The sequence below is a fragment of the Cyanistes caeruleus genome, chromosome 5 (genome assembly GCF_971803275.1).
Source record: "Cyanistes caeruleus chromosome 5, bCyaCae1.hap1.1, whole genome shotgun sequence".
NCBI lineage: Eukaryota > Metazoa > Chordata > Aves > Passeriformes > Paridae > Cyanistes > Cyanistes caeruleus.
This window is the reverse complement of record NC_141705.1, coordinates 26,415,137-26,437,588: the sequence shown is the minus strand read 5'-3', so window position 1 is coordinate 26,437,588 and position 22,452 is coordinate 26,415,137. Positions and strand designations below refer to the sequence as shown.

At 36.0% G+C, this 22,452-nt stretch overlaps 1 protein-coding gene across 2 annotated transcripts in view; it reads left to right on the top strand.

Moving 5' to 3' along the window:
* The window catches only part of USP46 (ubiquitin specific peptidase 46), a 34,389-nt gene extending 16,169 nt beyond the window's left edge, over positions 1–18,220 (top strand). For both annotated transcript variants that reach the window (XM_023925235.2, XM_086888699.1), the window contains 6 exons: positions 680–909; positions 4,280–4,356; positions 9,523–9,606; positions 9,887–10,084; positions 10,746–10,824; positions 11,785–18,220. In XM_023925235.2, coding sequence (XP_023781003.2) covers positions 680–909; positions 4,280–4,356; positions 9,523–9,606; positions 9,887–10,084; positions 10,746–10,824; positions 11,785–11,886 — 770 coding nt within the window. In that variant the 3' untranslated portion in view covers positions 11,887–18,220. The remainder of the gene's footprint in view (positions 1–679; positions 910–4,279; positions 4,357–9,522; positions 9,607–9,886; positions 10,085–10,745; positions 10,825–11,784) is intronic.
* The last annotated feature ends 4,232 nt before the right edge of the window (positions 18,221–22,452 follow it).

Sequence of the window (22,452 nt, the reverse complement as noted above, 5' to 3'; positions counted from 1 at the left end):
GGCTGGCCAGTTTGGGTCAGCTGCCTCACCTATGTACCCTTCCCAACCTCTTTCACATCCAGCCTATCAGCCTTTGGGCAGGATGAGGGTTGGAGGCACAGCCTTGATGCTGTGTGAGTGCTGCTCAGCATCAGCTGAAACACTGGTACATCATCACCACCATTTTAGCCACACCTACAAAGCACAGCATCCTGTGTTGGCTACTGTGAGGAAAGGGAACTCCACCCCAGACACTGTACACAAGTATGTGTCAACATCCAATGGCTTCAATTTTCCCAGCCATGTGGCTTACTGTGATGTTCCTAAATATCTGAGGGACTTGGAATATATAGATGGAAGTCAGTGCTGACTAAAGTTAGGCAGTAAGTGTCTAGTGTAAGGAAATAATTTAGGATGAGTCATGCTCTTTCTTTCTTCATTGACTGTAATGGGAGCCTACACAACCAACTCCAATGAGTGTAACTCTCTAGACAGCTAAAGTTAGGTGAGATGAAGCTTTCCCCCAGAGTGACTTCAATGAAGTGGAAGTCACAGGGTGACTGGCTGCAAAACTGTTCTTTGGGATGATTCCAAATACCTTGCTGAGCAAGGGCCAGTAAAAGTATTTGGGAAAAAAATAATTTTCTTTCTTGGAGGAAAGGATATTCAGCTGTACAAATCTTGACTCTCTCCTTCACAGATCTCTTTGACAACTACATGCAGCAGGATGCACATGAGTTTTTAAATTACCTGCTCAACACCATTGCAGACATTTTGCAGGAGGAGAAGAAACAGGAAAAGCAAAATGGGAAACTGAAAAATGGCAACATGAATGAAGCTGAAGAGAACAATAAACAGGAACTCACCTGGGTGCATGAGATTTTTCAGGGAACACTGACTAACGAAACTAGATGTTTGAACTGTGAAACCGTAAGCATTGGGATAGATTTTTTTTTGGTTGTTGCCCATTAATAGATAGATACATTTTGTATATATAAATACATGAATCTTTTCAGACATCTGAGAATTGTGGATATTCCTGTAGAATTTACTTCTTGAAGTGAGTATATTCTTTTCTAAAAAATTATTTTCCTAAGCATTACTTGGCTAATCTCTGCCAGGTTTTGCTGTTCTAATATGTATCTCTACAGTTAAAATCCTTGCTAGTGAATCAATATATTTCCTTATCACTGTAACTTTGAGAGAAGGTATTCATATCATGTTCATATAATAAGTAAAACATTGAGATGAGTTTGTGTTAATTCCATCTTAAGAGTCTGACAGGTATACAGAGGGTTCATTGACAAACCGTTTGCTTCTATTTCCCTAATATTTTCTAGAGGAAAGTTTAAAATCTTTTATATTTGAGCTATAAGTAAAAATTAATTTTAGTTGGGGAAACCTGATTGCAAGTCTCCTATTGATTACTGTCTTTTTTAAGCACATGCTTCTATTGAAAGCGAAAATAAATATTTTTTTCAAGTTGCTCCTGTGACATTGCATGAAAGAGTGACACAGAAAGTAAAAAAAAAATCTCCTTTTGGGAGAACAGTGACCCTGACCTTCCATAAAGGTTGGAATTAACATTACCTAACCTTTGCTTGGTAAAACAAAGTTGGTAGGCATCAAGGATGAACTAGTTTTCTCAGCTCCTGCAGATGATGGAGATTATGAAGGAGCTTCTGCGGGAAAGTCTCTCCATCTGTTTCTAGGCTGTTTCATGAAACAAATTTTTTAGCAGTATCTGGTGTTTTGTTCCTTACAGCTCATCCTGGCTGCATGGTGTTACTAAGCCATTGCAGTTGTTGGTGCAGCAGTGCTGAGAACTGGGCCAACAAACTGATCTGGCCTAAGAATGATGTACTTTTACTCAGATCAGTGCTGCTACTATGGGCTTCCCCAAAGAAAACACAGCTTTAGATTAACTGTGTAAAGATAGGAGAAGGTACCCGGAGAAGGTATCTTCAGACAGCAAGCTGAGGTTTAGACAACTGAAGTTTGATGTGATAAATTCTACCCAGGTCCTACCAGATCTGTAAAAGAACATAGCCTGATATTTCTAATCATAAAGAATAGCTCTGTATTCCAAGAGAATATATATGGCTTTTCCAGGGACTTGGTCAGAGGAGTGTGGTGAGGAGAAGAGATACAATGATAGTCAACACAAAGAAAGATGTTGGAACAAGTTTGGAACACGCTTGTATAAGTAAACATATGAGAGAGATACTGAAAATTAATTATTTAATCTATTTCAATTATAAACCTCAGGTAATAGCAAGTTAAAATAAGTGAAAGGTTAGAATTATTTTTTAACTGACAAGCTTCTCTTAAGAGTTGTGGCTTAATTCTAAATCAATATCTGGTGTTTACTTAGTAAAACTGTGGTGAAGTGAGGATGTGTCCTTGGGTAACAGGATAACTGTACAATTCCCTACTTGTAATTCAAAGTGATGAATCTTTATGGAAAATTTAGCTTGTCTGTAGCTTTCTCTGAATACAGAAATACCATATACTATTCAGGATATTTTTCCAGTTTGTTTTCCTTGGACTAGTGTAACTTGAAATCTTAGGAAAATAGTAAAACAGATTAAAAGTTATTCCTTTGCTAAAATATTCATAAGTAGTACATGAAGAATCATTCTGATTTCAGCAGTTCTTATTCTCACCTACAAAAGAGTGCAGCTTGAATCTGGTTTTCCAGCTGCCTTTAGTTTTAGCAGCTAGAATAATAATTCTAGCTCATCTTCCCTTCCAGTAAATATTTGATGTGCAGAAATCAAGAACAGCATTCCTAGCTTCTTTGAGGCACTCAGATGAAGCACTGTATTCACCAAGGACTTTTTCAAGTGCACTCAGTGTGTCTGACAGAACTCTAGTTCCAGCTGTGGAGACATAATGTTCTCTGAAGCTTTGTTGCTTTATCTCTCAAGTTTTAGCTGTATATTTATACTGCAGCTGATTGCTGCCAATTTTGTGATTTCCTGTCCTCTGTGGATCAAATCATGTCTCAGAGAGGGTTTTTGTTTGAAGAACTGTTCACTTCATTTGGGTGTGCATTATGCCTCTGTACATCTTTGATAATATCAAAATTAATCCAGCCAAAGGTGTTTCTCTACATTCACTAAGCTTATAGGATCCCTGACATAACACAGATATGAGCTCAAGGTGGTACACAACTATCACATCTGCAGAATTGCAAAAATCTGAGCATGAGGAACTTCTACCTGAATAATGGATTCATCCCCTCAAAGAAGTTCTTGATTTGGGCTTCACTATTCTCCCATCTGATTTAGTTGTTTTAAGGAAATGCAGTCATAGGAGGCAAAACATGGAGTGTTCATGAAATATTTCATTAAAAATTTGTAATGAATAAGACTGAATTCATATGCAGTAAGTAATTCTGCTGTCTTTTGAGTCAGTTGAATTATTACAAGAATAAGCCATTTGGATGATTTTTTTTGTTAATATTACTTCACCTTTGAGATTAAACACTCAGTGAAAAATAATTTTCAATGCAAAAATCAGGATCTGTCATTCTGAAAATATTTGGACTTAAATTTTTTTAATAAAAACTCTTCATTATAATTTTTCTCCTCTTGTTCTGTCTAAAAAAAAGCATTGGCATTACCAAGATAATTTTGCAAAATATTATCACTGAGCCATTTTTACCTTTAATCTTTTAAATTTTTTAGTCAAAATATTGACCAGGAACAATATCCAATGGGGAAATGTAGCTGTGTCAACAGAAGTATAAACCCATCCTTTTCAATACTCACTGGAGAGAAAGGATAACATGGTTAAGTATGACTTTTTTGACAGAAACATATTTGGAAATTATCTTTTTTGCACCTTTAACAGTGAAAATAATTGCATAAGAATAAAATGTGAATGCATATTGTAATATGTTACACAAAGGGTAAACAAATTTCTGATAACAAAAGAAAGTAGACTGTTACAGAACAAGGAAACATATGTAATACACCAATCCCAGATAATATAGGGGAGGATGGTTCACCTTTACTGAACAGCAGGCTCTCATTAATGGCCCATGGTTGGTGGGATTGGATAAGTGGAATAGACAGAAGTTAAATTATATGAATGCTGGACTGGTAGAATTACTAATAAATATCACACTGAACATTAGTCACACTGAACTAAAAAAAAAATTAAAGCATTCAAATGAATTATTTTTATGTAAGAGCAGTTTCTACAGAAATAAATATCTTTAGCATTTACTAAAGATATAAACAGCATTTAGATATATGGCATCTCTGTTTTACATGTATGTTTTTTGCAACAGGTTAGTAGCAAAGATGAAGATTTTCTTGACCTTTCTGTTGATGTGGAGCAGAACACATCGATTACACACTGTCTAAGGTAAATAAATGCATCTTTTTGGCAGACAGTTCTAACTGCTAGATTTTTCAGGTCTAGTAGGTATAGAAAAGAAAAGTAGAATAACATTTACATTTGGACTTACCCTAATCAGGATGAAAACTGGATATTTCCTCTAATGAGAAAATACACATTAATGTACTTTGCTTTACTCACCTTCTCTTTCAATGTATGTATTTGAAAGAGGAAAATAAATCAACTTTCAGGGAATATAACTGATTGCATTGTTGTCTGGAAGAATTGCTGCAGAATAATAATTGGCTTCAAAGAGATTTAAATGTGCTTATCTTTAAGCTTCTACACAAGTGCTTTGTTGATTACGATTTATATGCACGTTAAAAGTTAAGTATGTGTTTTGCACAATGAGTGCTAGAGTCCATAGAGGGCAAAATATTTCAAAAGTTTATTTTATTATAAGAAATTTCTTATCCTGTGTCTCATCCTAAAATTATGGGAAGTCTTTTATTCTAAATTTTTGTTCTGCTCCTAGTATATTCTTAACTTAAAAACTCTAGACATCCAAAAAATTTTCAGTCTTACATGGGTGATTATTCTGAGAGATTTAAAATGTCCAGAATTTTGACATTGATACAGTAAACAACTACCTAAGACAATATACTGCTGTTCTAAGGTAATGATTTTTCAATCGGTCAAACTCCTTCAAAATCCAGAATTGCTATCAAGGTTGAAATTGCATTTATCAATTATTCTGGAATACCTAGGAGGGACTTCCTGGTGTGTCATCCCAAAGTGAGAGTTACAGAAAGAATGTGAGGTATTAACTATTTCCTGAATCAGAAAGCAGTGACTTCTATGTGAATATGACAACTGTACTAATTTCTATTAAAGTTTTTTCCCCTCTCAGCTTCTATTCAGTCTCCCGTAGGATACCGCAGTAGTCCTTAGCCCTCAAGTAGTACACACTGCATTAACTAGCCTCTCTCTAATAAGTGAGCAAACCTAAGGGAGGCTCTGGAAAGCAATGCGTTCTCCTTTTCTCCTGTAGTCTCTTTGCCTCTTCATAGTAACCAGTAGATGAGCCATTATTGGTACTATAGGCTTTTGTTTGCACACTTTTCAGTTCTTCAGTGTAGCCACTTCCCTGAACTTGCCAGTATTACTTACCTTTCCCTATGGTGTTCAAAGTCAATTTGAAATCCCAGTGAGCTGTAAGGATGCTGCAGTGCCTTCTGAGGTCCTTTCTAATCCGAGCTGTTATTTGGTTCTGTGATACTGGAGACTGAGCTCTGATATTTTCTTACAGCTGAGTCTTGTGAACATGTTAGAAACCACTGCTGTATAGAAGTTACTATCTATTCTTCAGCTTTCTCCAGTTTTTAATTTACATTCTTGATTTTTATTGTGGAAATGTTTTGTTGGGAGTGGCCGTTTTATCTAAAGGCAGAGTAAGTACTTCAGTAAAAACACCAATAGTATTTGCTCTGCTGAACAGCCTGGCTGTAGCTTAAGACATGGAAGAACTGCATCTGCACAATTGCAACCAACAAGTGAATGCTGGAGTTGCAAGTGACTCCAAAGAGGTTAACCCCTACCTTCATGTCAGAGAGGATGCTTATCCAACCTGTTCCAGAAGATCTTTTTAGCAGTGTTATCTTGTCTATCCCAGTCCTTCCTGTTCTTCACTACCAATAAGTTTTTCCTGCTGTGTAATATGAATCTTTGTTGTTTCAGTTCAAACCTATTTCTACTTGCCCTGAGTACTCTAGACATGAACCAGGGGTTGCCCTCATTCACCTTAGCAGTAGCCTTTTGCATACAAGAAGGTGATCACTTTAATTTAAACAGCCTGGGGTCATTCAACTTATCCTTCTCAGGCTGTCTTCTCTGGATCTCTACACATGTTGATAACTCTTCAACCTTCTCTCCAACTGGACCTCTCCCTTGAACTCTTTCTTGAAGTGCTGCTGTCTAGAGCAGGGCATAATATTCCAACAGAGGTCCATACAATCCTGAGAAGAATGGATGCCCTAAGTCTCTTTATGCATTCCAGTGTAGTGACTTTACTCAGGCATTGCCTTTACTTTACAACACCATAACATGCATTTTGAAGTTTACGCATTGCTCCCTTTGGAAATAAAGGAAAACAAAATCTCAATTTTTCTTTTCTTTGGGTGGGAGGTATAGGCCACTATTTACAGATTAAACAGGAGGAGAGTTATCACCTCTCATCTATTCTGACTATGCTTTGTTAGCAACATTTCTACCTATGTTTAGAAAACATATATTCAGTTAGAATATGGACTTCTCATTGCTGTCTGGTATTATGCATTATTACACAAAATATAAGTGCTTTTGTAGTTTCTTTCAATAGGAACAACCAAGTTATTACTCTTTTTGGAATCTTTGCTGTTTTCTTTTCAATGACTACTTTGCTGTGTCTTAATAGTTTTAAGCCTTCTGCATTTAAAAGGTAAAATACAAAAAAGCTGTCCAAGATAACATTTAAGTATAATGGATCTCCTACAGATGAATATTCTTTTATTTCTCTAGTTTTTCAAAATGTAAGAGGTCTTTGTGTACTCAAGATGTCCAATGAACAGAAAGAGTACAAGCCTCTGGCATAGTCTGAGCCCACAGGATAGACAGCTGGGTCTGAAGCAATAAAAATAACTATACAGTATATACCCATTACAATAACAAATACAGTATATACCCATTGTTTTTATTTCCACTGTGATTTGCAAAGTTTACCAGTCAGTTTGATCCTCACTTGTGTAATAATAATTAATATTACACTAATAATTCTTTCATCTCTTAAAACACAAAATTAATATTATTTATGTATATAAACAATAGAAAGCATCTTTTACAATGTAGCAGCGAGGCTGTAGAAGCACAAGGTCAATGTGATAAATTAGTACATCTTGAGCAGGTACATTTAAAAATTTCTTTTCTTGCTAAAACAACATATAAGCAAAATGCAGATTGGACTATTAATGGAATAGGAGAGAGTTAGACATATATTGAAACTAGCTTTGCAAATCTAGAGAAGAGTTCTACAAGGCTGTGGCTCTTGCACATGTAGACTTTGTGATCTCTGGTCAGTGATCTGTTGTTTTGAACTGTTTAACATCTGTTAGAAATGCCATGCTGAAAATTCTCAATTGCTGAAAGAATTACTGAAGTTGCAGTTATCTCAATGCCTAACCATTTTTTCAGTGAAACATTTTTTTCTAATACTACTAATAATAGATACCATAATGCTGCTAATAAATAAATAAATAAATAAATAAATACTACTTCTACTAATAATAAATAATACTAATAATAGATATTAATAGCATCAGAATAACTACATTTTAAAAGGAATTCAGAAACTCTTTGAGTTTAATTAACTTTCATGGGAGCCTTGGCATAGAACAAGCCAGTATCTATCAAATTTCTACCATCTGCATGCTTCTTCATGTTAGAAAAACATTATTTCCTTGCCTCACTTTGAGATAGGAAGAAAACTAATAAATTCCCCAAATTTGTTTGCTTTTTTAAAATTAGAGACTGTAGGCTTTGAAAATAAACATCAGACTCTTTCTGTAAAAGCCAACGTGAAACTTTCACAGGCACATTCTATGAAGTCTTATGTTCCCTGCACATATAACTCATCTTTAATATTTTCTTTCAGCTCTATGCTTGTGGTTCCCTGAAAGGTTACCATGTTTTTCAGAGGAATTGGCTGAATTCAGTTAATTTTGTGTTTAAATTCAAATGTGAAATCAGGTATTGAGATCAGTGTTTAATAATGAAGCAAATCCTTCCCAGTGATAATACTTTATTTTCTTTTAGATACAAAATACTTATGATCAAAGTTTAGCTCTAACTTATCTTTCAAAATATGTATTTTTTCCTAAATTTCAGCACTTTCTCCAAGGTGTTAAGACCTTATAAAGAAATCAATAAAAGTGTTCTCAGTTATTAAAAATATTATATAGACATATGAAGTGCTTCCTTGTCACACTCTGTCAACCTTAAACTTTTATGAAGTTATGTAATTAACTTCTAAGATCTATGACCTAGCAAACTATATAGTCTTCATCTCTCCCACCTGCCCCTGTAGTGATGATGTCAGGAAGAAATAATCATCCAGAATCCTCCCTTTGCCTTGTAAGACAGTTCTGGTGATGCTTTCTGTGACAGCAAGCTGGAGACAGTGTGGATTCAGCTTCCATCAAGGTGAATTGCAGTGGTAGAAAGGAATTTATTTGGGTCTGAATTAGCCTGGAGTTCAGAAGCCTGTCAGGTATGAAGAAGTTCTGGAATTCTGATATATCTACTTATGGCCCCAAGTCACAGGAAAACCCATGTGTTTAAAATGGGAGATAGGTGCTTATATCTGCATTCACAGTTCTCAAAACATCTGCTCAGCTGCAATATAACACAAGAGGTGACAAAAATAATTACTGTTACTCTTTTTTTAAGTAGTGTTAGGTACCTAAAATTCTCCTCCAGAACATATCAGCACTGACTTCCAGCAAATCTTTTCTGTGAGCTGAAAGATGTTATCAAATCTGCCTTCCACTGCCTTTATCACTTTAAAATCCAGGAATATCTCCATGTAGATTTACTTGACCAAGATTTACAAAACTTTCTATACCAGCTGCCTCTATCCTTTTTTAAAAAATTAAAAAGTGCAATCTAAAAACTTCTAGATTACTGTTTAAAAGGTTAGAGAATGCAGGAAACTAAGTTAAATTTATTTCTTCTTTGTAAGAGGATTCAAACCTCTCTTATGGAAGAAAACCATAAAATGTGAGATATTTGGGGATGGCAGAAGTACACTTTAAGTTGCTTCATTCTGCAAATAATTTAAAAAGAAACAGAATGGATTGCATGATTATGCCCAAGTCTGGGCAGCCCCTTTATGTGAGAGACCAGATATAGGTCCCACTTTGGGACAGCTGACCTTTCATTTGTATCATATAGAGGGCCTCAGCTCCTAATATAATTTGTCATAGCAGCCAGATACCCTAATTCCATTTGCAACCCCCAGTACAGTCTCTTCACATGCTTTAGAAAACTGGAATGGGTGAAGATTTCATCCTGCGTGTCTTTTGAATTTGCTTCAGTTCATCAGCCAAAGTGGGACAAATGTATTCATATCCCTAAATAACTGATGGTTGAATTTATTTGCAGAGACTTCAGTAACACAGAGACACTATGTAGTGAACAGAAATACTACTGTGAAACTTGCTGCAGTAAACAAGAGGCACAGAAGAGGTAAGCAAAGAGCAGGCTGTTTCACCATGGCCCTCCTGGGCTCTGGCAAACTTACTCTTTGATGTTTATTCTCTTACATCCCAAATACATTCTCTGTGTGGACCAGAGAACCTGCAGACAGATTTAAAGGCATGTGTCTTAGTCTAGAAGCTACTTCTAGTTGTCTATTGTTACTTACAAAGTGCTTTTATAATGCAGACATTTGCTTATTAAGGGAAGAGAGAATGGCTTTGAACTGGTCAGAGGTTTATCTTTATATGCATTCTTACTGGTTTCACAGGATGAGAGTTAAAAAACTGCCAATGATTCTTGCCTTACACCTCAAGAGATTCAAGTACATGGAGCAACTGCACAGGTATACGAAGCTGTCTTACCGGGTAGTGTTTCCTCTGGAGTTACGTCTCTTCAACACATCTGGCGATGCCGTCAACTTAGATCGGATGTACGACTTGGTAGCTGTTGTTGTCCACTGCGGAAGGTGATGTACTTTCATGTGTATCACAAGCTATTGCCAGGTGTTTGCCAAGGGCAGAGCTATCCCTGACAAAATGCAGGGAGCATGGGAAGCAGGGCTTACAGCCTGCTGCTGCACAGACCTGCATGGGTCTTGGGCTGAATCATTTTGGCCAACCTCCCTCACAGTAAACTAGTATGTGTTTAAGAAATAATGTCTCAGGTCTCCTGAAGTCACAGGTTTGGTTTAAATTGATCAAACTACCTCCTTCCTCATAAGATTCCTTAAAGAAGTTGGACTCTGTGACGGCCAAAGGCTGTCATCGTGTAGGCCCCACAACAGATCGTCTTGGTCAATTTTTCCACCCTATGCTTAGTTCTTAAAGTTTTAAAAGAATTTGATACCTACCAAGAGAAACTTGTTAAGTGCTCTGTAGGATAATTTCCTAAATGGTCCTGGCACAGATAAAAACAACACCTTTAGCTTTCAGTTGATTAGCTTTGCAACAAGTTAAAATAAAAAGGTGAAAGGAATAAATGTCTAGCGTACCCCCACAGGTGGATTTACCATGTTTTTCATAACTTTTAATTATAACATATAATTCTGTATTCATAAAGAAGTGTAACTTATCAGAGTGGACTCAGTAGTATATTCTAATATTTTGGGGTTTTGTTTTGCTTTCTAGTGGACCGAATCGGGGCCATTACATTACTATTGTGAAAAGTCATGGATTTTGGCTCTTGTTTGATGATGACATTGTAGAGGTAAGTATGCTGAAGGTCACGAGCACAACTTTTGTCTTAATGTTTGCTTCCCTACTTGGGGTTAAAATTCTGATCCAGAATTGGGTTTACTAGTTAGTCTCAGTTTACTAGACTCAGATTGCCAGTCTGCAAAACCACAGTTTGGTTGTAATGTTTATTTCAACTCCATTAGGAAGAAATATTGTAAACAAAATTATTAGTCCTGTAGTTTGTGCTCTGTCAGTTTCAGAGAGGTTTTTTTTCATAACAACATCAAATGTTTTTAATACCAGACTTTAAGAATTTAATTTTCAATATTTTCTATATCTAATAAAATAAATTTAATTCATTAAAGCCTTATCACTTGGTAAAACTGAACTAGGTAGCACTGCTGTAGTATTTTCAGTTTTCAATAGGGAACTTACAAGAAAGTCTGAACCTTGTTGTTGTTCTGGATGTGGATTAGACTAGAATCTGTACCACAGCTATTGCAGATTCTGTCTAAGCATTCTGAAACTCATTCTTATGCAAACCCTTTATGTCATTGTGGCACACTGGCAAAACTGAGGTTTCAAGTCTGATTTCCCAAGAGGTAAGGAAAGTGAGCACTGGGATGGTGGGTGGGGTAAGTTTTGAAGAAGGTTTCTGAAAATCTGAGAAAGATGGGATCACATGGTCACATTTATGTGTCTTAACACAAAAATGCTCATTACTGTATTCCAAGGAATCTCTCTGTTATTGGAAAAAGCCTAATTCAGTTAGGTTCAGTGACAGAAGCATGCCTATGACTTTCATGAGTGAGATCAGCAAGGCTCAGCCCCCCAATCTTTACCCTTTAACTGCTTCAGTTGCAAGAAGTATTTTCTAATTGCTATCTCTAAACAAATAACTGAATTTGTCTTTTCTGTTCATACAGTCATTTCATCTGTGTTTGGTATTTGTTTTACCTAACAGCATATTTAAAAAATATTTATTTTACAGAAAATAGATGCTCAAGCTATTGAAGAATTCTATGGTCTGACCTCTGATATATCAAAAAATTCAGAGTCTGGCTATATTTTATTCTATCAGTCAAGAGAGTGACTTGGTAAACTGTGATAATTTCGCACAAGAATGCTGCAAGCAAAAGAAGGTGATGGCTCCCCTGAACTGACTTTTATGCAGACCACATCTCGGATGGTTGAACAACAATACACTGTCTCCTGTTCCATGGTCCACGTGATGTTGACTATAACCGTCCAGTTTTGGCATTCAGAACTTTATTTTAGAGAGGGGGGGTTGTTTGTAGTTTTTAAGACTGGTTGAAGAGCTAATTGAAGTCAGATTTTAGTGGAATTTATATGGACTAACATTTGCAGATAATAAGATTTGGATGTCAACTGTTAAACCCAATCCAGCTAGAGTAGTATTTTATATGAAAGTGTTCATTACATTTAGGGAAAAATTATTTAAAACTTTCTCGATGGTTTTGGAGTGTGTTGATTTACAAAGCATTCCTTTAAATACATCCTGACATATACTTACCCCTTTTAAGTGTAAGGAAAAAAATGGATTTCATGATGATTTGAGTTGTGGTTGTATTGGGGATTTTTTTACATTACTCTGTTACTCTGCTGCAGAAAAGATATTCTTCCAAAATTATTTCATTTTTGGTTGTGAAAGCTTTCGGTGTGTAACCACAGACCTAAAATTCACATAGAGGGATTTAAATTACACTGGAATGAAGTAATTCTGTATGTTCAGTCACTTTGTCATGAGATGGTACACATGAGGTGAGATTTCAGAACTTACAGAGCACTGGAATAAAGGGAGGAAGATCACATATATGATACAGAGATAAATTGCTTTTATAAAGATTGATCTTTTTTGTTAAAATGATATCATACATTGTTTACTTTGATTGAGTTTGCAATGATTGCAACACTGCTCACATGTGACATATCCATCAGGACTGAAATTATCCAGTCCATTGAAACAAGCATTGTTTGTACATAAAACACGGCTTGATCCTGCAATTTTCTAAATATCTGTAAGTCTCATTTTCATTTCTCAAGACAGAGCCCATTTCTTAGTAACAAAATACATGACAACCACTAGTGTACACACTATCATGTGTATAACATCCTTAACATTTTTGCTCATATTTGACAGAGTTTTGTCACCACAGAAACAGATAGGGATCTGGAGTGCTTGATTTCAAAATCAGTACAAAAAGCTTAGTTTGTGATTTTCCTGGGTGAATTTGGCTGGGGCTTGTCAGACACCGGCTAATAAAATTTCTGAATTCACCTGAATTTGGCAAGGAATAAATGTAGAAGAAAGTATCAATAGGGTTTGAGAAAGGAGTGATAGTGGCTTGAGCCAGTGGTAATGCTGGGTAGCTACCTTGTTCAGTTTGACACTTTTTCTCCATTACACAATTCTTGAACTTCTGTAGCCAAAGTCCTATTCCAATGACATCAACAACAAAAACACTCTTCTTGTCTTCATGGGGACTGACAGTGGGTTATAGTATTTATAAGGAAATATTCTCATCTCACAAAATTTATTCCTACCTGTTACATTTTATTTACTTATTATGTATTTATCAGACAGTGTTGCTTTTTGTCCTTTTCTTTAAGAAGCCTGCCTGACACTTTGTAGCCAACACTCCATTTCAAGAAATGGCTTTGGAAGTGCAGCTACATCTCATACTTTAGTCTTCTGTAGAAAAGATAATAATGTTTTTCACTGTACTCTACTGTGAATGTGAAATATTTTTCATAAAATATTGGTGAAAATGAAGTAGCTTCTACCATAACATCATCTAAATTTCAGTTGGATTTAACAATGGCCATTTTGTAAACTAAGGCAATGTAGCACTTTACACTGAATGAGAAGCAGAAATAGACTTTTCAGCTAAGATTATTTGTGATTTATCATGTTATTATACTGATGCAAGAAAACAGACGTAGAATGTAACCTCAGAGGACTTAAGTGAATGATAGTTGTGGTCTACAGAGATCACTCACATGAATGAAGGCTGGTGTGCAGGCTCAAAACAAGCATAATTAGGATGCAGCTCTTCTTCTTTTATTGATGTTAGAATGAAATGTTCTGTCTAATACCGAAGATAGACATCTTACAGCAGACTTCAACTCCCACTGAGACCCAGGAGCTTTTCCACTGAAAGGCTAAACCTGCAAATCCCTCTTTAACTGATTTATTCATAAACATTCAGAATTTCTGTATAGAAAAATATAAAAATTACTGGCCTTTTAAAATGGATAAGGTTTCCTCACTGTGAATGAATTCACTCTCTATATCAGCATTAATTAGTGCTGGTCCAAAGGTCTGTATTTTGCAGTTTACTACTGAACATTCTTACAGCATTCTTTAGTTTTAAAAGATTCAACAAAACAGATATTCTTAAGGTATTATTTGAATCTTCAGGGCTCATGTTTATATGAAAACTAATTTTTAAATCAGTTCAATTTTAGGAAACATTTTCCTTATTTCAACAGACTTATGTGAAAATTGGTTTTTAAAATGTTAATAGTTTGAATTAATATTTAAATGCTAAACTACAGGACAATAATCTCTGATTTTCTCCACTGCAAGACAGCTTTAGATTGTAAAACATACAGTTCATTGCAGTAAGTTATTGAGAGTAAAATTACTAGAATAAGCTGCTTCAGAAAATATGAAAAAGCATTTTTAATTCATGCTAGCCCATGAAAAGATCACAGCACTAGTATCACAGCAGTCCAGCATCAGGAGTCTGACAGCAGCTCTGCAACATTGTGGAATACACACTTCATATTAATGCTAGCTAAACTAGGGAGCATTTTCTTTTGATTAACAAAGTTGCAGTCACAATTCTATAAATTGGATCCAGTCTGCAGTGTGCTGAATGTCTTGACTTCAGTCCAAAAGCTGTCTGTCACAGCTGTATGAATAGTGCCAGTCTAGGCAGAGGAGTTCTTCTTTGTCAAATTAAGCACATTCACTCAAGTTTTGCAGGATTGGGATCCCCACAGGAACAATCATATGGTATAAAGTATTTTAGTTGATTAAATAAAGCATAATCCCTTTTCTCTTATGTTTATGCATAGATTTCCAGTCCCTTATGAAAGAATGGAAAAATACCTAAGACAATAAAAGATTTTCAGCTAGCAGTGAGAAAACAAAGCGCTAACACAGATCTCTAATACTATTCAGTGTTTCCCTAAAATTACTATATTTTATCATGTCAGGTTCTAGGTATATTAGGTCTAACAACAATTGAAGTTTTCCAATTGTTTCCCATGCTGTTGCTGAGATGCATTGTCCATTTATAAATACCACTACAATGTTCTCTATTTATAAAAAAAAAACATTTTTGTCTTGTGCTGTGTTTCCACAGCACTGCAGTGCTGATGGATCAGTTACTTTAGAGGATAAGCTCAGAACTCAGCTTTTATATTTCCAAGAACAGGCTGTTGGGATTTTATGGAATTTCTAATTTGGGAACATAGCAGAGGGAGGCAGAAGAGTGGTGTGATGGAAAAGCCATACCAATGAAACAGAGCACCTTTTTGAAATTAGGTCCCAAAATTACTCCTGTCAATTCTATTTTAACAATTTAGTTACCTCAGAGTACTAGATTATGTATGAAAAGTCTTTAGCAGTTGGAGTAAAGAAAATAAAGCAGCAGGAATTTCCTTCATATCAGGTTTAATACATTATTAAAGACCTAGCAAAATTAAACTGAAATTCACCTTACACAATGAGTCCTAAAGTGCAACTGCAACCTGCCTTTTATCTTCAGACATTACTTTTCAGTCACTCATCTGTTCCAACATCATGTAGTTGGCACCTGAGCTGACAGCTTGCAGCTGCCAGTGATTTGATGCCTCTCAACAGCAGACCCTTCATGTTTTTTCTCTTTTTTTGCTGCATGTGGCTGATAGTTGTGAGCAGTGTCTTACAGCTGAATGAATACTAGAAATTTAAACAAATTTTGGCTGTGTACCTGTTCTTTGTTAGTATCTTTTAGAAGGATTTGTTTTAATTTATTTTTCTTGTGTTGGTCTGTTACTGTATTTGTATAATAACTTATGTGGTTAATGCTATTTGCTTTGCTTTAATTTTTATGTACTTAGTTTTTTTAAAATGTAATCAACCCAAGCACTTTAAGCAACAATGTCAATCTTGTGAAATTCCAATCAGCTTAATGTTTTGCCTTCGTCTTACTGCTTTTGCAGCTGCTTATTTGTGATCCAATATCTCTAGTTACAACTCAATTTCCATTTTAAGGTTTGTAGTCCTAGCTGGGCTGTAAAATTGGAAAGCCCAAGTATTTTCATACATATTTGTTCATGCATAAAAAGGAGGGAGTGTTTACTATGTGTCTGCTACACACATCAGTGTGTACCTGACGAGCTGCACTCAGCACATTTCACAGCCTCTTTTGCTCTCTGCCTGCTAACCCATCTGAGGATGACTGTAATACTTCAATCTGTGACACAGTTATCCATGACTAGAATTTAGAAAAGTTCCAATTCTTACAGGAAAATTCTATTTTACCAGACACAGAGTAAGCTGTCAATCAGCTGATAATACAGGTATTGCTCTCTTTGCCATTTTATCAGCGTTCTGTTCCGTTTCAATTGTGAATAATCTGACTAGCCACAATTATTCTTGGCTACTGTGTGCTTGCTGGCAAGGAAAGCAAATTTTACATCTTTCTTCTCTTCATTTGGGCCAACATAAAGCAAAAGAAATGAGATAATGAGGTAAGGTGAATGCTTGTGTACAATGATGGTTTAAGAGGACAGCATCTGTGGTGTCCATATCAGAAAGTCACTGACTTTCTGTGTTGTTAATGCAAGGGTTATTCCTAGTGCTTTAGATATTGTATTTTCTTTGATCGATGAAAAGACCAGAATTATTTCCTGTTGCATCTGTTCTGATACTGAGGTGTTTCTTCTCAATTTAACGTGGCCCGTAATATGTAAATAGCCATTGGCAAGCCTTGATAGACACCCATTTAATTTCTTTCCAGATAATATGCATTACTTCAAAGAGATTGCTTGGACCTGCCTACAAGATTTATTCAGATAACACAGTTCTTTTGCATACAGGGTCAAATAACACCTATCAGGAGGTATGTGCCCACCTGATGGGACCATCTGGCTAAAGCCACACTATTTTACATACTCATGATTCTTAACCCTCTAGGAGGTTTGCTTGCTGGCTTTGCCTGACTGATTTAATATGAAACTGCAAATAGCTCCCTTTATTCATGGTCTCAGAGTTGCTATAATTCTTTAATAAATTCTGTTTCATTTGGTTATCAAGGCTGGGACTATTGTACTATGTAAAATAAATTAACTTGTGTGTGCTATTCACAGCAGTCAATTTAACAGCCTAATGCTTCTGATGAAGGCTATTTCAGGTGGCAACTTCACTATATGTAAGAATATGAAAAAGTAACTTTTCTGTGATAGCACAGTAGGTCTCTAGGAGAAGCTGGACTGACATGCAGCTTCCTAACCTCCATTCTCTAGATAATCCTGACCCTTCTCATAGGGTTCCAAAGTGGCAAGACTAAACCCTTTGTGAAGACGTCTTGCAGTTCACCAAAACATGTTGCTTGGTGCAGTAGATAATTAATGAGTATTTGCCATGTCTCTGTCCTCACTCCCCAGAATCTCATTAATAGGTATACATTCCTTGAAGGGGCTGAGCTTAAACCTCATCTTTGTATTTGCAATGGTGTTCATGTTTGAAATGTTCCACACCAGACCCAGGCCACATCCTAAATTGTTCCCCAGTCCTCTCTCAACTCTCATTCTAACAGCAAGAGCAACATCAGGGCAGCCATGTGACAGGTGCCAGTGCTTTTCCTGGAGACTCTTTCCTAGTCTCAGTGACTTTCACTGAAACAGAGCATAAACAAGCTCCATAACTTACCATGATGCTTTAGGAGTAAAGCCACGACATCCTGTATGAATATGAATGTAGGGTAGGGGGAAGAAGAAAGAGAAGAGGATGAAATATGGAAAGTGTTGGTTTTTTTCAGGCTTTGAATATGTGTATCTATTTGTAAATATATAGTTCCTCTCTACCTTGTCAAATGATGCAATCATAATAAAACTACTTAAATTTTGTGCTAGTTTTTTAAATGGAATGAGAGGTAGCAAAATTATGAGGCACACAATTGGGAGCACATACAGATACTGGATTTCTAGTACAGCGTACAATAATCGGTGTATGTGTACAGATGAATATCTGCTCTTTTTAATCATCATGTACATGTAATTGAACCACCTGCAGAACTGTAAGATAAAAATTATGTTGTTTATTCAGGTTGTAACATAAGAAAACAGTATTTTCTCCTGTTAACATGTTTATATTTTACATAAAATAAACTCCCTAGCTGATCTTGCTTCCATTCAATTTGCTTTGACTTCAGCTGGAGACATACTAAGGCTGAGTACTGAAGTTGGTTTTCAGATGCTTCTGAATGTCAGATGCCTGTGTTCTTACAGATGATAAGACTACTGATGCTTTTTATTTAATTTAATATGATCATCACATTTTAAGTGGCTTCAGAGAATATTTCACCATGTGGGCTGACTGCCTCTGAAATGTCTTAAGAGAACAAGTGCTGCAAGTAGCTTCTGAGTTGTCTTGGTAGAATATACATACAATTGCATGACTGAGCTGTACCCAGCTAAAACACACCACTGACCTTGTCAATGTTTCTGACCTTCAATGTTTCAGCTAAAACTGAGAAGAATAAAAATCAGCCAGAATTGAACTACCCTTCAGGGAGCAATGAGCCCTTTTAGCCTGGGATTTTACTTGTGACTAATGGAGTAGGAAAGGATTTTCCTAATGAGGTCTAAAATTTTGTTGAGTTGAAAGGTTCCTGTTGTCTGCTGATTTTCCTTTAGTTGTTCATTAATAAACACAAAAATTCTCATTCATACATTCTCAAAAGTGAGATAGATAAAAGGCTGGAGTTTCTTGCTCCTATCTAAATGGATTGTCTTTATTCCTTCAGAATCATTTAGGGAAGTGAAATAAAATATAGCTGTCAAACTGCATGTTATATTTATAGCTAACACACTTATTTATGGTACATCAGACTATCAAAGGACTGGGTTGAAAAACACTTCATATCTTACAGTACATATTTTCTCTCAAAATAAAAATATTTGAAGTATCCTCAAATGTATTTCTGGGTTATTAGGACATAAGCAGTTGACTGCAGGATGGAGAAAGAAATATAAAACACTAGAGATGACTGAAATAATCACAAATCCACTCTTTAAAAACATTTTCAAGAAATAGAATTTGTGGTGTACAAATAAAGAAACCAAGAAAAAGTTTCCAGTGGCAGGATTCATAACCACTGTACATGGGCTCCACTAGAATTTTTCTCACTTCAGAAATGCACTTTCCTAGAAGCTGTATGATGTTTACCTGTATCTCTGTTCTTTATTCTTTTGTATGAATTCAGTTAATCATTTTACATTAGACTAGGCTATGTTCTATGCTGCAAATATCCAGAGAAATGCTAAAAATATCATTTAATCTGAATTAAAAAGTCAGATATGGTAGGAGAAAATTGTAAGTTTACTCATTTAAATGTACTCACCAGATTTCAAATAATATTTATCAGACATGACTAAATACATGACATGATAAAACTACGTTACACATTTCTGGAGATATCAATTTTTTTGAATGCTTGTATGCAACTTAAAAATCTAGTAAAAATTCTTAAAGAAGAAAAATAGGACATCCATTTTCAACACACACACATACACACACAGCAACAGAACATTTTAATTATCTGTTCTGAAAGGATTTCCTCTTATTAATTTTTTTACAAGTACTTTGAGATCACTCCATCACCTTGTTAAATTTTACTCACCCTTACTGCACAATGCAGTGTTTAACAAGTCACAAACACTTCACCTGGTGCTAATAGTGCACTTCATTTCACCATGAATACAGAAACAGCAGAGGAGTCAACACTGGAGTTTGCAGGTTGTCCCAGTTTGCATGGAGAGACCTACCTGGATCAAATTAAAGTCAAGAGGTGGAAATCACTGCAAGGGTAAAATAAAGAGGTCAATGCTGAGTGAAATTTGGAATAAGACAGACTGAGACATCCTTTGGATTTCATTTGACACACATATGAGAAAAAATATTCAAGTCATGATCAGAGCAGAACCAAAGATGTCGAAAGAGAAGATACAGACATCACCTATTATTGCAAACCAGACATCACAAATGCTTAGAGAGCAAATTTTACCATCAATGACTTCACTATAGCTGTAAAGAAGCTCCAGGTAGGTTTGCAGCTTTACAATGGGATTAGTAATAATGGAATCTGGAATGAAGTTTCTTATAGCATCCTCATAAAAATTCTGGTGTGCAGAGCTGTGTTTTCTGTGCCACTGTAAGACATGGTAATGTATGGAACACTGTGAACACTGAAGAACTACTGCTACTATTACTACTGAAGGTGTGAATATCTCTGCTCTTTGAAAACAGGTTTCAGGAGGTAAAATTTTAAAATCTTAGATTTTATTTATTCACTAATCATATAATTCTCACTATCATTTATGAAGCATTTTTCATCCTCAAGGTAATTTACCTGATAGTCAAATAACTTTCCAACTCTTAATCTGTTGAAAATCAGGTAACGTGTACCAAAATCCATATATATTTAAGATAACTTCAACTTAAGCTGAATCTGGCCAACACTCAGCTAGAACAGTTAAACTGTAGGAACATTTTCACTGGCTCCTCAGCAGCTGCCTTGATGACCTCTTCACTCCTGCTGATGCCCGGAGATACTACCTAGAACAGAGGCTAGACAGAGTTAAAGGATAAAGGCAGGTATTTATTAAAGGCCTTCACAAGGTATACCTTGGGCAGTGCAGGGGTCTTGCAGAGACTATACCCAAAATGGACAGCAATCACAAGTTTTTCAGACAGATACATGTTTGTTCTATTTGCATATCGGAGGTTAATTGTCCAGTTAAAGCTTCAGGTAATGTAATCACATTCCTCCAGTTTGCTCCCCACAATTCACTTTTTGTTTACATTTTTCGGGGCCTGAGACAGTCAGGTGTCCTTGAGTTTCAGGCCTAGAGAGAAGTTGTTTTGTCTGATTAAAATGGAAGAACAGTAGCTGCCAGGCTATGGAGTTTTAGAGTTATGCACTAAAGTAGTGCTGAAGAATATAAAAGCTAAAACTTAAGGCATCACTGGATGCTGTTCAAAGTGCAGTTCAAAGACCTCATACCACATCATTCCAGTATAACCTGATGCCTTGCTGTCCCTGATACAGCTCATCTTGCCTGGAATGCACTGGGGCAGCTGAGGTTACACAAGAAGTTTATCATTACAGCACCTTCCAAGGAATGTATTGCTTTTCTTTTTCCCCTTAGTAATTGTTAACTATTACACACTAGCAGAAAATGTTAGATAAATCAAGGATGATGTCATTCATTTATGGTTTATCCCTCTTTCTTCATTCAGGATATACATTTTCAGGTGAACAAAAGTATTCTGAGTTGAGGTCACAGACTGTTTTAATGCTGCAAGATGAGTAGTTCAAGCAGAGACCAGTGTTGGCTGAGACAGCAGCACGATACTCTCTTGCCTGTGAGAATATGGCCTTGATGACAACATAAAGCCCAAAAGGTAAACAGACTTCTTCCCCCTAACCTTTACAACTGTGATATTTTTAAATACTCAAGCACAGGTTGCTAATTCTACTGTTGACATTTATGGGATATTTCTGGGCATACCGCATCATTATCCTGTCATGTTGTTTCAACCAACATTGAATCAACCAAACTTTTGTATTAACATGCTTCAGAGTAGTATTCAATATTTATATTAAATTGTATTTTTACCACGACTTAAAGAACATGGTTCGTTTTAACTCAAAGCTTTATTTTATGGCAATGTTGTGCATTCATATGTATTTATTTTCCCCAAATGCAGTTACAGAGGATGAGGAAAGTTTATCCTAAAATAAGTGGTACTGCAGGGCACAGACTGTGTCCAGCCAGTGCTTGGTGTGGTAACAGCTGTGAATAGAGGCTCACTGTTTAGTGTCTCTGTTTAGTTGTCATGACACTTATAAAAGTAATGTGCCTGGAGAATGTGTTTCCTTTATATAGTGAATCTCTTGCTCTCACTCTTGTACAGCCTATCCCCACCTCCAGATACTGCGCCAAAAACAAACCAATTCATTCACCATGCTCTAAATAGAGTTGAACTTTATTTATCCAAAGGTATTTTTTACTCAAAATCCCTGTAATATGATAATGAGCAGTATCTCCCAGGTGATTTTTTTTTCATGAAGCTGTGTTAAGTTCATAATTCATTATAAGTTTATAATTCATTGTACCAATTCTTAATGAAAAAAAAAATCCAAGATGCATGTCCTCCTCCAGTGGCAGTCCTCTAGTGACATTTTGTGGTCTTTACATTGGAGTGTTGGGGGTTTTTTTCCTATTAGCCATTATGTTTGGGCTTCTTTATTTTTCCTATTGCTCCTGTGATTTTGGACAATATCATCTACTATTCCAGCTCTTCTTGAATGGAAGAGTACTTATCTTCTCTTTCTCCAAGGGATTGCAATGTCAGTCC